This window comes from Lissotriton helveticus, chromosome 4_1 (genome assembly GCF_964261635.1).
Source record: "Lissotriton helveticus chromosome 4_1, aLisHel1.1, whole genome shotgun sequence".
Lineage (NCBI taxonomy): Eukaryota > Metazoa > Chordata > Amphibia > Caudata > Salamandridae > Lissotriton > Lissotriton helveticus.
In genome coordinates, this window is record NC_136063.1 from 583,740,878 (window position 1) to 583,756,167 (window position 15,290).

The 15,290-nt window shown below is 45.1% G+C and overlaps 1 protein-coding gene across 2 annotated transcripts in view; it reads right to left on the reverse strand.

Annotated features, from left to right (window-relative positions):
• The window catches only part of MCMDC2 (minichromosome maintenance domain containing 2), a 1,264,730-nt gene that overhangs the window by 1,133,039 nt on the left and 116,401 nt on the right, over positions 1–15,290 (reverse strand). For both annotated transcript variants that reach the window (XM_078687209.1, XM_078687210.1), the window contains exon 3: positions 3,837–3,896. In XM_078687209.1, coding sequence (XP_078543335.1) covers positions 3,837–3,896 — 60 coding nt within the window. The remainder of the gene's footprint in view (positions 1–3,836; positions 3,897–15,290) is intronic.

Below are 15,290 nucleotides of genomic sequence, written 5' to 3' on the forward strand. Positions count from 1 at the left end.
ATCACCGAAGGCGGACATCTTTGGGAAATTTTACAAGTCACTATATCCAGCTAAACCCACAGACCCTCATTCCCAATCAGAATAGCTCGATAAAACAGACCTGCTAAAACTTACATCCAAACAGAATGATAGGTGAATAGCATCCATAAGCGAGGAAGAGGTAAGGCAAGCCATAGGCTCCCTCAGACTTTTAAAACCCCCGGGTCCACTCTTCTATAAAACATTCAGTGCGGAACTGATACCGCACCTGACTGCACTGTATAACCATTTTGCCAAAGTTGACAAAGTCATAACATCTATGAGCGAAGTGCTTACCACAGTTATCCCCAAAGCTGGGAAAGATCGGACACTATGTAGCTCCTACCGCCCCATAGCTCTTCTCAACCTTGACGCCAAGCTCTACTCGTAGATAGTGGCTTCTCGAATGGAAGACCTAATGCCCAAGTTAATTCACCCAGACCAATTGGGGTTCCTTAGCGGCAGCAGACCCACGATAATGTAAGAAGAGTCCTCCATCTCATAGAAAAAGCAACCAAAAAAGGAATCCCAGCGGTCATGCTCGGTCGAGACGTTGAGAAAGCGTTCGACCATGTGGATTGGGCCTTTCTCTTCGCTACTCTCAGACGCTTTGGTTTTTGCAAGACATTTATGATCGAGGCAAACTACACCTCGCCTAGCTCGAGATTCCTGGTAAATGGCGCAAGTATGGAACCTTTTAGACTGGAAAGAGGCACTAGAGAGCGATGCCCATTCTCACCCCTTCCCTTTGCCTTGAGATGTGTACCCTTAGCAGGAATGATACGAGCCAATCAATCAGTCTAAAGGATTACCTTTGGGGCGGAAGATCATAAAATCTCCCTATTCAAAGATGACATATTGCTTCCCATGACAGATCCACAAAACTCACTGAACGCCCTACAAACTGAAGTGAGACTATTTGAAGGGGTCGTAGGTTTCTGTATAAATCTCTTAAAGTCCTTCCTTCTAAACTCAACTCTCCCAGAAGGAGAGATGGAGACTCTCATTCGCACAACACCCTTTCAATGGGCTAAGAAAAGCTTTACGTACGTAGCATTAAATTGACACCTAAGCTCTCCCAATTATTTCAGGCTAATTATCCACCACTATTAAATACACTGAAGACTGACCTCAAGAGATGGGCTCTACACTATAAGGCGGCACAAACCAGGTTTATCATAGAGTGGTCCCAGAGGAAGTCAGACAAGCATGGGCTACATATGGACAGGGCAATAGCTGGAAGGGTCATCTGGGATCTACTATGGAAATCGAAAGCTGAGCACCCTACCAACGCTTACCTTAGCACATCAACTAGAACCGTCATGAGGGTATGGGATGAAGTCCTCTAGAAGACAGCATAGGCGACCTTCCCCTCCCCCTTCACCCAGATTCATTACAATCCAGCGTTCCCCTCGGGACTGTTGCCGGGACCATTTGATGCTTTGAGGGAGGGAGGGTGCCTGATCCTGTTACATCTCTTTCATAACACAGACATACTCACCTTCACACACTACCAGCGAGAATTCAACCTTTTGAAGGGGGAATTCTTTCTCTACCAACAACTAAGGCATTGGGCATTACAACCAGAAACTAGAGACGCAATCACAAGCAAACTCACCCCACTACAGAGTTTTGTGAAGAGAACCAACGGCACTAAGGGCATTTCACCTTTCTGTATGATCCCTTATTACGTACAATACCCTCACAACCACCCCGTCATATCGCTTTTTGGGAACGATCCCTGGGCCACAGCATTTCAGATGGAGACTGGCATGCACTCTGGAAGGACATACACAAACAAAACCACTCACTAAGTCTCCGAGAAGCACACTATAAAATTCTGTATCATTTGTACTTATATCCCACAAAACTGAAAAAATGCTTTCCAAACACATCAGACCTGTGCTGGAAGGGTGGTGGGTTCCTAGGTGACTTCCGCCACATCTGACGGGATTGCCCGACCATTCATCTGCTCCGTTTGGAAATATTAGCTCAAATTAAAGAAATCCTGGGATACCTGACACCAGACACACTAATCTTTGCACTGCTGGGGCTTAGATCAGACTCCTTGAAACACCAAATAAAGGCAGATAAAGGCATTTTGTGGCTATGTGTAGGAGCAGCAAAGATGGCAGTGGCAGCTGCCTGGAAGAAACATGATGCTCCAACCTTGACTCAGTGGCATGCTCGTCTCTGGCAAGCGATCACTAGGGAACGGATGAGTGATTTTTTAGGGACAGTTTTAAAAACTTCGTATACACGTAAGGGTCCCTAACTAGTTATCTCTCGAAGGGTTTACCGCTAATAACATGCCCATCAAGGACACAAGCGTTACACCGCTTCCAATTTTGAACACCACCCTTGTGATACACCAGAAACAATACACCCCACCACCTGAACAAATGTTGATAACACTATTCAGCTCTGGACACTCCGATTGAGTACCTTGTTTTATTTTTGCTTAATTCTTGAGTTATTATTTGTTTGGATGGGGGAGCGGAGGGGGGAGGGTCTGTTAAGGGAAAACTGGAGATCAATACGCAAACAGTACCACTGACACAAATCTAAAACTGTTTCTGGAAATAGCATTGCAAAACGAAACAGTGGTCCTACAATTGTTGATGGAAAAATGTAATATGAAGAATTATGACAAAAAAAGAAAGATAGGATCACACTCTATGGAAACGAGGTTCCATGTTGCTTCTTGTAGCAGCTAGTATAGCAGTAAGACTAGGATCCTGCTGCACTTTCGGACATTTTACCTATCAATGAGGGGGGCGTAAGAGAGAAACAACAAGAGTCCATTCAAGAGAAAATGCATTCCTGACAGCTTGTGCAAAAATGCAGAAACATCAAAAAAGAATGTAATTGAAGTAGACATGAAAAGGAAGTTGAATTCGGGGGGAAATAGTATGTACAGGAGTAGCAAAGAACATAGTACACAAAGGCAAGTGGGGTTGAGGGTAAGAATAAGAGTCAGCTAAATATGTAGCCTGGAGCATCTTAGGCTGGAGGAGAGAGGAATGCTTGAAGTGGAAAAGTAGAAGAGGAGTGAGAGGAAGAAGACAGAGGAAGGAGGGGAGAGAAGACAGAGGAGGGAGGATCTGGAAGAAGAAAGCTGCAGATGAAAAATATCTTTACTATGACAAGTGGGTATAAATGCTGGGAGAAAGTGGCAGAAGAGCATGGATGGTGTACGGTAAGTCAAGAAGAGGATGAAAAGGAGTTCCTTGATAACGTAGAGTGGCCATGGATTAAGCTTCTCTGGAAGTGGAAGAGCAGTCAAACTATTAGGAGGGTAAGCAGAAGGGAGGATTACAGAGGCTAAAGAGGACGAGTTAGGTGAGGGGCCATGAGGAGAGTAAAGCTTGTTACAATATCGAAGGAGGGTCAAATAAATATTGGTCAAATTGTGATAGTTTATAATTGGTCAGTTGAAGGCCTGATATGCAAGTTGCTCTAATGTGGCTCACATTTCAGCTCCTCTTACCATTAAAAGAAACTCACGGAAATATAATGCCACATGCATGCTGCAGTTTAAAGGATTGCTTAGTTGCACAACTAAATTGCACCAACCCTAGTTAACAGTGCTCCACTAACTCAATCAAATTAGTCAAACCTACACTAATTTAAAAAAAAAAACACTTTTGTACTTTTAGTTGGAAATCGTATAAAGGTTATAAACATCACTTTGTTGCAATAGTAACATTTAAATATTGTCAAATCTTGTTGCACAATTTGGTAGTGTGCAAATTAATTTGCTCATTGGTCAATCGTACATTAAAAACTTTTGAACTAACATTTAGGTGTAGGATTACCTGGTTTTCTGTCTTCAGTTGTTCAATTAAGGATAGTGTATTTATAGATACAGCACAAACCTGCAAAAGAAGAAAGATTACTTACATTTAATCCTATTTCGTCTTAATGGAAATCTTCATTAAGGTCATAATCATATCTGTAAAACTGATTTTAAAAAGTATTTACATTTCAAGTCATAAGCATTGACTAGTCACACTACTACAAAGGGCCCCACAGTACCTCTAAACACCACACACATTTCCATTCCCCACCTACTACCTCTGCCTAACACTATAAGTTTTTTCTTTTTTATTCATTAATTCACATTCTATAGGTCGAGGATGGGCCTGAATTCATTTTTGTTTTTTCTAAATTCTGCTTTCCCTTTCAGGGGGTGGAGCCTCTCCACAGATGTTTTTTGAGAAAGAGGTTTACTTTTACTTCAGGACTTTCAAAGGTGAGCATATCAATCTACTAGTGTATCTGCTACATCTGAAGAAGAGTTAAATTTTCCTACACATACACAGAAGAGTAGGGAAAACACTAATGACAGTAGGGCCTTTTAGTTGTTTCCTCCCTTTTGGAGAGCAAGTTCTTTAAGCATGGTACTTCTCTTGATATTTCTTTCAATGGAGTAGAAGATTTTCTCTTCAGAGTGGTGGATCCCCAATGTGAAGAAACATTTGAAAGTTGCAGTGGCGCCTTTTTATGGAGAAGTCATCTCTGAAGGAACTATAGCAGATGAAAGTGGGACAGTAGAAGCCACCACAAGAGCAATTGCAATTGGTGTTTGAGATGGAGTCTGGTGAGGCACTAGAAAAGGAGACCCTGGAAATTACAACACTGGTGCTCCGTTGCCTCATTGGAATACTCACAACGAAGAGGCCCTAAGTCTTTTATGCTGTGGTTTAATGCCCAAAGTCTCAACACAAAGTCTGTTTGCTCTTAAACATTAAATGATTCCTCAATGGTGAGCATCCTGACCAGAAAATTAACGATTCTTCACCAAAATGCCTCCTTACGGACCTCCTTTCATACGGTCATCCAAGGGGACAAAAATCTCCTGGTCAAAAAGCTCTTCCTGGTCCCTCCTGATTTTTCCAATAACAATTTCTCCACTTTTATGCACTTACTATCTTCTTCTTGCCTACTGTGAAGGGAACTTATTTTCTCTTTCCTTCACTGTCGAGTGTGACATTTTGGAACCAAAAACATTTTCTTACACAGTGTGACATCTGCTAAGAGGACAATGGATGAAGCAAATGGATCCTTTTCAGTCTTCTTTTTGCAGCATTAAGGGCAGTTCATAAAAAGAGAATATTTCTGTGAGGGAAAGCTGAAAATCCAGCTAGGAATTACTAGTAAAACACGGATTGATCGAAAGTATATGTTTAAAAAGTGTTTCCAATTAAAATAATGACGATAAAGCAGAGGTTAGTGTTTAGGGATTTTGTTTAAAGGGCACTAAAAAGAATACTGTGGTAGCTGCTTCTCCTGGGTGTGATGGGATATTGGTGATAATGATCATGTCCATTGTCAGCCTCTTGTTGATACTGTGTGTATTGTTACATTAGCATTCTTTATTCTTTTTTCTTTAAATATTCCAATTGTCGACTCTGTAAAGACATTCACAAACTTTGTAGTGAAAAAACACAAATTTAGCTAATTTAGCATGGAGAAAATTACTTTAATCTCTAAATGTCTTCCCATGAGAACAGGTTTTGTCATTCTTTTTGTTTGGCTCTAGGATCCAGCAAATGGCAGGGCTATTCAACACTTACGAACATCACTGAAGAGTATTGCTATACAGTGTCCTGCTTTCCTGGATAATTTTTGCTTAGGTCTCAATACCAGATTTAATACAGTGATAGGAAGAAAAGTCAATTGACTATGATTGTTGTTGATTGAATTTCTTTATTTGGTGCTTGTTATTTGCAAGTTAGTTATCCTGTATTGCTTTGTGCTCAGTACTCATTGCCAGTCAACACATGTTTCACCCCTCACAATGCTTATGCGGCGGGCTTTCTCAAAGCTGTATATTTAATGTTAAAACAGGATTTTAATAAAAAGAAAAATTATTTGTAGTTCTTTGTAACACACCTCTAGTGACCCGTGATTTCCACAAATGCATTTTCTATATAGAAGGTTCTCGAAGGTGCACAAAAGGGAAGTGTATGAAAATAGTATACTCAAGAGGTTATGGAAGACTTGAAGAGCTAATATCATGAACATTTGTAGATGGTACTGCACTGGAGAATGGAAGTGGAGAGACAAAGGAATATGACATAAAGTGAAAAGGAAAATTCAGAAATGAAATATAGAGAAGATAAATAGTTTACTATTCACCATGTGAAATTGCATTCATTTGTCACAGACGGAGGTTATTTTTTTACCTCTTTGTGAAGACTGTTGGGTTCTGATAAGTCAATGGTCATTTAGTCAAAGAATAGCGTCCTCTATAAAGACTGTCAAAATGACAAAGTAAGAGGTATCTTAGAATTTTGATCTTTCCACCTACAGACACAACCTCGCAAGATCAAATCAAAAGATGGGAAGACAATTTACACTCAGCCTCCAATAATATGATCAGGCAATTAATTGATATTGCACAAGAAGAGTATGAAAAATATAAAGAGGAAGTGAACACACTAACAAAACAAATAGACAAAGCAAATTGGGACGGGCGTGGCTTAAGCACCGATGTGAGCAGCAGCGGACTCCGGAGCTCCTCCGCGGCTGCCCTCCATACCAGCTGATCCTGACTTTTAATCTGGGGCCCGGCACTGCATTTAGTGGCGGAATAGCCGGTGCCCGCTTTGAGACGAGATCGGGACATCGGCGAGGGCGATAGGGAAGAAGAACACGTTTTTTCCCTTTCTTGCTGCAGGCCGCTGAGACGAGACTCAAAATGGAGGCTCCGTGCGGAGGAACAGACGCCTGACTATGGCGGCGCCTGCCGCAGTCAGTGGGTGCCCCGGGAGCGTCTACGGCCCTCATTGAAGCCACCCGAGAGAAGTATGCGGATTACCCGGATCCCCGCAGTAAGGAGGCATTGCGAGGTGGCGGGAGTGGGCAGTTATTCCCTGGCTGGCTGGCAGCGGATGCCTGACTACAAAATAGCGGAGCCCGAGACACAGTCGGCGCCATTTGAGACCCGGCGTGGATCGTTGTTCTGATCGCCGAGCTGAGTGACACTCACCTGCGCTTGCAGAGCCCTTGAGCCTGGCCCAGACGTTGGCGCCTGGTGGAAAGTGGTCCGGGGCGGACCGGAGCAGACTGCGGAGTGGCCCAGAGTTGAGGAGGGGGGCAAAGCTTGCGGCCCCGACCTGCGTCTTGCCGCCCAGGTTTCTGCCGTTTGCCTCCCCGGAGTTGTGAGGTGGGGTGTGCTCTTGGTCCCTGCTTCGCTCCGGCAACGCGCCGCCCTCACTGCACACTGGACCTCTGGGTGATTCTGGTGGCGCTGTTGCCTGCGCCTGCAGCGGTGGCTGCTCATCCCCCCTGTGTCTGTCTGCGGCGGAGGGGGCTAAAAAGAGTGGCCATAGCTGGCGGCGGCGACTGCTGCTCCTGGGGTGGGTGAGTTTCCCACAGACTGCCCGGCTTGGGCGACGGAGGGGGAGAACAAGGTGGGACTCCCCTGCATAATCCTTTGGCGGGTGGACTGGGGCAGCGAAAGAGAGGCTGGAACGCCAGGCTGGGGGATCCATTGGCTGGTGACTCTAGAGGGCGATTGCACGAGGTGTCTGCGGCCTGAGAGACAGTGGGACCAGCATAGTGCTGGTGGTACATTTTGGAGCTGCTGGGCCTGTGGCGGACTTGTGGTGGGATCGGACAGGTGGCGAGCGGGGCCACCACCTAGCAGGCTGCATACCAGAGCCGCTGCATAGGGAATTCATGATTGGTATTCGGCAGCCCCACAACACGAGTCTTCTCTGAGGGGTGTTAACACACGGCAGACGGGGGTGGCTGGACGACAATCACTGACCTGCACGGCCCTACTGAATGCACTTGCGGTGGGGTCCAGCACAGGTCCGGAGAGCGACTGCAGGGGTAAAGATCTTGCCCTAGGAGTCCTGCATTGGTGGCGGGGGGCGCAGCACAAACCCATGAAGGACAGAGGGACCTGGTCGAAGTGGTCTGGCGACAGACGGATTGGTGCAGCACGAGGTCGGAGTGGCGTCTGAGGCTGCGGTTTACGGAGAGCTACCAGGGGACTGCGGTGCCTTGCTGGTGAGGAGTGGGACCTTGGACTTCCCTGGCGCAGCTGGTTACAGCCGCGTGCGGCTATCACAATGAGCAGGGTGTCAACGAAAAAGGCATTTGAGGTGTTACGCTTAGACGAGTCCGAGCAGCACACGGAGGACGAGGATGGCGACGTTGGGAGACGGAGAGCGGGACGGCCGGACCCTAGAGAAGAGGATGGACGCCATTGGCTCGGATCTCACCCTACTGAAGGACGACCACCGGGAGCTCAAGGAGAGAGTGGCGACCCATGAAACCAATCTGAAGGACATCCCGGATACCGTGACTGCCCTGCGTGAATCTTTGAATGAGTTAACGCATAGAGTCAAAGTGCTGGAAGTAAGAGAGGAGGACAGTGACGGGCGGTCGCGGTGCAACAATCTCCGCATAGTGGGAGTCCCGGAGCGTGAGGAAGGGGCAGATGCGGTCCAGTTCTTGGAAACCTGGCTGAGAACAGAGGTAGCACCAGAGGGCCTATCCCCATTTTACGCACTGGAGCGGGCACACGGGGTCCCGGCTTGCCCACCTAAACCTAGAGCTCCACCTCAACCAATGGTGGCTAGACTGTTATATTATCGCGACGGGACTTTATCCTACAGAGGGCTCTAGAGCAACAGAATTTGCAGATAGGAAACAGCAAGGTGCTGATATTCCTGGACGACACCAGGGAGGTCCAGCGTCAACGGTCATCCTTTCTGGCTGTTAAACGAAAGCTGCATCAGCTCCATCTCCCCTAAGCCATGCTATTTCCGGCTCGCCTGCGGGAGACTGCAGACGAGGAAAAACACTTCTTTCTTACACTGCAGGCAGCATGGGACTGGCTGGAGGGTCGCGGTGGCGCGGCTATGCGCGCCCCTCGGGCGGCCTCGCCACGAGAACGACTGGCGGATACACCGCCGATGTGGAGCCCTACATCTCCAGTGAATCAGCGCCAGGAGCGAGACAGTGCAGTTCGGGCGGTGGAGGCTATCAGCCGGGCGTGGTTAGTCCGGCTAGTAATGATACGGAAATTGAGAAGAGTGGAACAGAGAGCCAAAGATCAGGTAGCGCCCAAGGTCTCTTGGACATGGAAATGCCGGACGTCACCCCATAGACAGCAAATGGGATGTTTGGGTGATGGGGCTGCAGAGGGTATGCGGGACAACTGGTACGATGTCTGTTGTGCTTACTGAGCTCAGGGGCCAGTTTGATGAGGGGCAGCACGGCGGGAGATGAGCCTCCAAGAATGCCGGGGACCTGACTGACTGACTGTCTATGTTCCTAAGAAGGGGGGTGTCGGGGGGGTTCTGGGGGCACTGTGCGCGAGTCACACGTTACCTCCTAGTTACAGTTCGTTGTATGAACATCTTGGTTTGGATGGGAACCTGTTCTTGTGTGCCTGTCCTGGGGTGTGGGAGTTGGGTAAAGGTTGAAGGTTGGGTGGGATGGGGGAGGGTCAGACATGGCGCTAAGGGGATTTTAGAAGAGAGCGTGCATGAGTTGGATCCATGGGCACCTCCATAGGACTTAAAGTTATGTCTTGGAATGTAAGGGGGATACACACTATGTGTCGGCAACACAAAATACATGCCTACCTAGTACGGCGAGGAGTGCAAATCGCACTGCTTCATTAAACTCACTTGACAAAGGCGGAGGGGATGGCACTACGGCGTCATTGGAGGGGGCAGGTGTTCCACACTACCTACTCGGTCTATGCCAGTGGGACCTTGATTTGTGTGCGGGCAGGGGTACCATTCCAATGTGTTAGGCAGGTGATCGATAGGGAGAGCAGATTTACAGTGGTCATGAAGCGACTTGATGGGCGGGACATCACACTAGAAAGCATATATGCCCCCAATGTTGAACAGTCTACCTTTTTTACACAGCTATCACAGAAATTGGTGGGGGAGTTAACGGGTCCTGTTCTTCTGGGGTTGAACTTCAACTGTATAACTGATATAGATCTGGACCGCTCCCATCCTCCGCTTCCTGACGCTCCTACTCATAGGATTCCAGAGGTCAGACAAGACTGGCAACAGCGCTGGGGACTGACAGACACCTGTAGGGCTCATCACCCTGGGGACTGAGACTACTCTTATTTTTCAGCTGCCCATGAGTTGCATGTCAGGCTGGACGATTTATTGTGTTCCCCTGATGTCAAAAAAGGTTTAAGGTTATGCACTCTGCTGGTGATAACATGAACTAGTTGTGGTGTGCACCTGGGATATCACTCCCTGATAAAGGTGTGGAAATCAGAATACAGTCAGCGACACCTAAGATAGGTGCCGACTCCCTGGGCACAACCAATGTGAACGTATCTCCTAACAATCTGTAAAAATTTCAATCGATTTAAATCCACAAGAAAATGAATTCCATCATCATGATTTATTACATGTTTCTCCACATGAAGTTATTCATTAATGTTCATTCAATGATAATCCATTTGGCATAATTATCAATCCAACGATGTATGCATAAGCGTCAGTGTGAGTTCATCACCCAATGTATTTCGGACCAATTAGGTCCTTCATCAGGGGCAATCTGAAAACAATGTCAACAAAAAATATATGTAGGGCCCTGTCAGTGTAAATCTACACAAAAACATCAGTCATTAATCATGTGCATGGATGTCATGCTAGTTATCCATAGAAGAGTGTGCTCAGAAAGTTCAACCAAAAAAACGATAAAAGTGAATCAACGATAAATCAAGAAAATAGTGAACGAAATGTTAAAACAAATGGTTGACCCCCAAGGTGAATGTGCATGAGAAAGCGTGGCACAAATAAAAAATAGAAAGTAGTCAGATCTGCTGCGCATATAACAAACGCCGAGTTAGTGCGTGTATGAAAGTTCGTGAAATATAAGTACCCATGAACCACCAGCGCCAGACGCCGTGCGGTCGAGTATAGACCAATATAGAAAGATATCAATACCCAGTGCTAGCTTCGTTTAAAATAGTGAAGCGCAAAAGCGTTTCTTACTGAATGAAACTGACTTACTTATAAACAGCGAGATGCTGAGTTTCAAAAACATGCGTCCATTACCGTGCCGCAGTGTGTTAGTTTGTACGGAAGTGACGGGGTTAATATCCAGACTCAAAGTATAAACATAAAAAGAGGACAATTGTAACGGCGGCCATCTTGTAGTGGTTGTCCATGAAAATAACATGGTACAAAAGGGGGTGGTAATGGACGGAGCATCTGAACCAATCAAACACTCACACCCAGTCAAAAGATCTGGGTTTAATCCATCACCGTTCTTTAGCCCACTCTGCCACCCCAGTTCAGACATGGCTATATGCAAATCAGTCTGACCCTGTGCCTCATGGGAACAGTCCAGCCCGAACTGCCAAGCCATGCCTTCCCTGGACCGGAAACAAGCTTCCGAGAACCGGTTTCTGGCATTACAGCCGTCTTCAGCCCGGCTTGCTTGAATTCAGTGGAAAAGTGAGCAAGGGACTCACGTCTGAGCATACCTTGCCACACTTATGGTGGCCAAAAGCGGTACAAAAGGGGGTGGTAATGGACGGAGCATCTGAACCAATTAAAACTCACACCCAGTCAAAAGATCTGGATTTAATCCAGCACCGTTCTTTAGCCCACTCTGCCACCCCAGTTCAGACATGGCTATATGCAAATCAGTCTGACCCTGTGCCTCATGGGAACAGTCCAGCCCGAACTGCCAAGCCATGCCTTCCCTGGACCGGAAACAAGCTTCCGAGGACCGGTTTCTGGCATTACAGCCGTCTTCAGCCCGGCTTGCTTGAATCCAGTGGCAAAGTGAGCAAGGGACTCACGTCTGAGCATACCCTGCCACACTTATGGTGGCCAAAAGCGGTACAAAAGGGGGTGGTAATGGACGGAACATCTGAACCAATCAAACGCTCACACCCAGTCAAAAGATCTGGGTTTAATCCATCACCGTTCTTTAGCCTACTCTGCCACCCCAGTTCAGACATGGCTATATGCAAATCAGTCTGACCCTGTGCCTTATGGGAACAGTCCAGCCCGAACTGCCAAGCCATGCCTTCCCTGGACCGGAAACAAGCTTCCGAGGACCAGTTTCTGGCATTACAGCCGTCTTCAGCTCGGCTTGCTTGAATCTAGTGGCAAAGTGAGCAAGGGACTCACGTCTGAGCATACCCTGCCACACTTATGGTGGCCAAAAGCGGTACAAAAAGGGGTGGTAATGGATGGAGCATCTGAACGAATCAAACACTCACACCCACTGAATTCAAGCAAGCCGGGCTGAAGACGGCTGGAATGCCAGAAACCGGTCCTCGGAAGCTTGTTTCCGGTCCAGGGAAGGCATGGCTTGGCAGTTCGGGCTGGACTGTTGCCATGAGGCACAGGGTCAGACTGATTTACATATAGCCATGTTTGAACTGGGGTGGCAGAGTGGGCTAAAAAACGGTGATGGAACAAACCCAAATCTTTTGACTGGGTGTGAGTGGTTGATTGGTTCTGATGCTCCGTCCATCACCACCCCCTTTTGTACCTCATGAAAATAACATAACAGATAAAACAAATCAATGACAGTTCAGACGAAGCCTAAAATTGACAGTAATAAACAGAATGTGAGGATGAAGAACAATGTCTGTGTAATAGAAATCTGATAAACAAAAAACAAGAAACAAAGTATATCAGATGAAGAATGAAACTAAGAAAAGGGGTGTAAAAGAATAAAGGTAAGGATGAAACACAATAGAGCAAAAAGCGAATGATGTATTACAGATAACACAAGAATTCCATGCGATCATTAAGACCATATGGCTTGGAAGATTGCAAGTACTTAATCCAATGATTTTCCCGTTGCAGAAGGAAATTATTATTGTCTCCGTCTTCACGCGTGGGCACTATTTCGACAGCAGCAAATGGTAGTTGGCTAACATTGTGTCGGTGTTCCTTGAAATGAGCTGCTAACGTAGATTTCAGATTCCCTGTCCTGATATTACTTTTGTGCTCATTAATTCTGGTTTTGAGCTTACGTGATGTCTTCCCAGTGTAAACCAATCCGCACGGGCATTTACCAATATAAATAACATTTTCCGTATCACAAGTGGCATTAAATTTGAGATTTATGTTTGTGCCTTTCATTGGATGTTTCATAATTAGGCTTTCCTGTTTTCAGTTTCTATTTTTGGTAAATTCTGGTGGGGTTTTTTCAGTGTTTTCAATATCTTAAAAAACAGTTGTTATCAGTGGTTACACATTTTCGCGCCACTAAAAACAACAGAAAAAGTGTTTTTCCGGTGTTTATGGAACGTTTTGCTTTTATTATTGCTTGCTTTCTGCACTGAAAGAACATGATATATAGACAGTGTACTTATAGTGTATATGAGGTCCAAATAGATTTTTGCAAATTAATCTTATTGTAGTACACCATACAATACTTATTCAGTGAGTCTTTGGGTCATGTGCGCTTGCTCTTTCCTTCCCATGTAATCTTCTGTGAAAAGGCCCTCTCAGCATTCATAGCCCCATGGGCTGAGAACCATCAGCTAAGGGACACAGTTGGGATGACTCTTTCTTTGATGCTGAATAGGATAAAGTAAATGAGATTCGGATAGATGCACAGCGGATTCAAAAATATTTGATCAAGGTACGGTGATGTTTGAGTGGTTTTAAGGTGCTCCGCCAGGTGACGTCGAGTGCCCAACGGCGTCAGTGAATACACATTGAAAAAGTGAAACTAGAGGATCTCTAGTTCCATCCCTTAGCAGGCACACATGTGCTTGTCTTGTCTTGTGAAGAAAGACTTCCAATCAATAAATTTCTTTGAATATCTTTATATTTCAGTTCATTTTTAACTTGAATGTTCCAAAGTTCATTGTATTATGGATTCAGATTCATGGTATACAATTTTCACTTCAGGCAATGTCTTTACAACGTGTCCAATGCATTTCGGGCATTAACATCATGCCCTTCGTCAGGGAATAGACACTGTGAAACAATGAAATAATCCACTGTTAGTGTGGTTACTAACAGTATCACTGTATATTAGAAACTATACAAATAAACAGTATATTTCAACGTGATCAGCGTGACTCATATTTCATGCTGTGCATATACATATACAACTATCATCATGAACTGGTAGTACGTAACAGTGAACGTAAAACTATACGTGTAGAAACATTTAAGGGCAAACGGGAAATAAATGGAAAGGTGGCGTGTCACTTACATGCCTGTAACGGGAAGTGAATCAATTCTGTAAAGAATAATAAAGAAACGCGGTCAAGGCGTGCTCTTAGAATGATTAGGTAAAGTGTTCCAGATTGGGGGCTGTAAGGTATACATCCATACAACCATGGATCGCAGGACACTGGCAGCAGAACTGGAAATAAATACTTCACATACGAGGGAAAATGAAAGAAAAATCCAAAATCAACATTCACATCTATTCTTTCCTTAGGAAATACAATATACCTCTTTTACATGGTAGTCTTAAAGGATCTTGAGAAAGAATATGAAAAATACAAAGCAAACACAAATACCTCCTGACTAACATCATGCAGAGTAAAAACAGGCATTAAAGGATCTGGACAGGATCTGATAATAAAAGAAGCTGATAAAGGAGGCAATATTGTTATCTTGAATACAGATAATTACCTCAAAGGAATTGACCAACAACATGTGCTAACAAAAATGATCACATAACCCCACCTAGGAAGTACAAAAAAACTTGTCAGAACTCTTGAACACATGGCACAACAAGGGGCTAATAAGCCTAGAAATAATGCTTGTACATAAAATCCAGTAAAGGCTTTACGTATTACCAAAAATACATAAACCTGGTTTCCCATCAAAGGGATGCCCTATTGTGGCAGGCATAGAGTCATTGTATTCTGGACTTGGATAATACATAGATAATGAGCTACAATCATCCATGAAAAGCCTTCCCTAATTTATAAGGGACACAAAAGATCTACTACCCAAACTAAACAATACTGACTGGCAACCAGACTACATACTGGCGATAATAGCTAAAGTCGCCCTATGTACATCGATTAAACATCCTGACGGACTGGAAGCAGTAAGAAAAGCTCCCTCGAGCAGGCCAGTACACCTATCAGAGAGGAACCAGATGATTTTTGATTTTTTGGATTTCTGTCTAAGCAATAACTTCTTAACATTCAATGGCTCTCTCTACCCAAGGGACTGCAATGGGGGCCAAATTTGCTCCCCCCGTATGCTGTCCTTTTTATGGGGGAAATAAAAAACAATGGTTATGGCACAATAAGTATGAGAGATTCA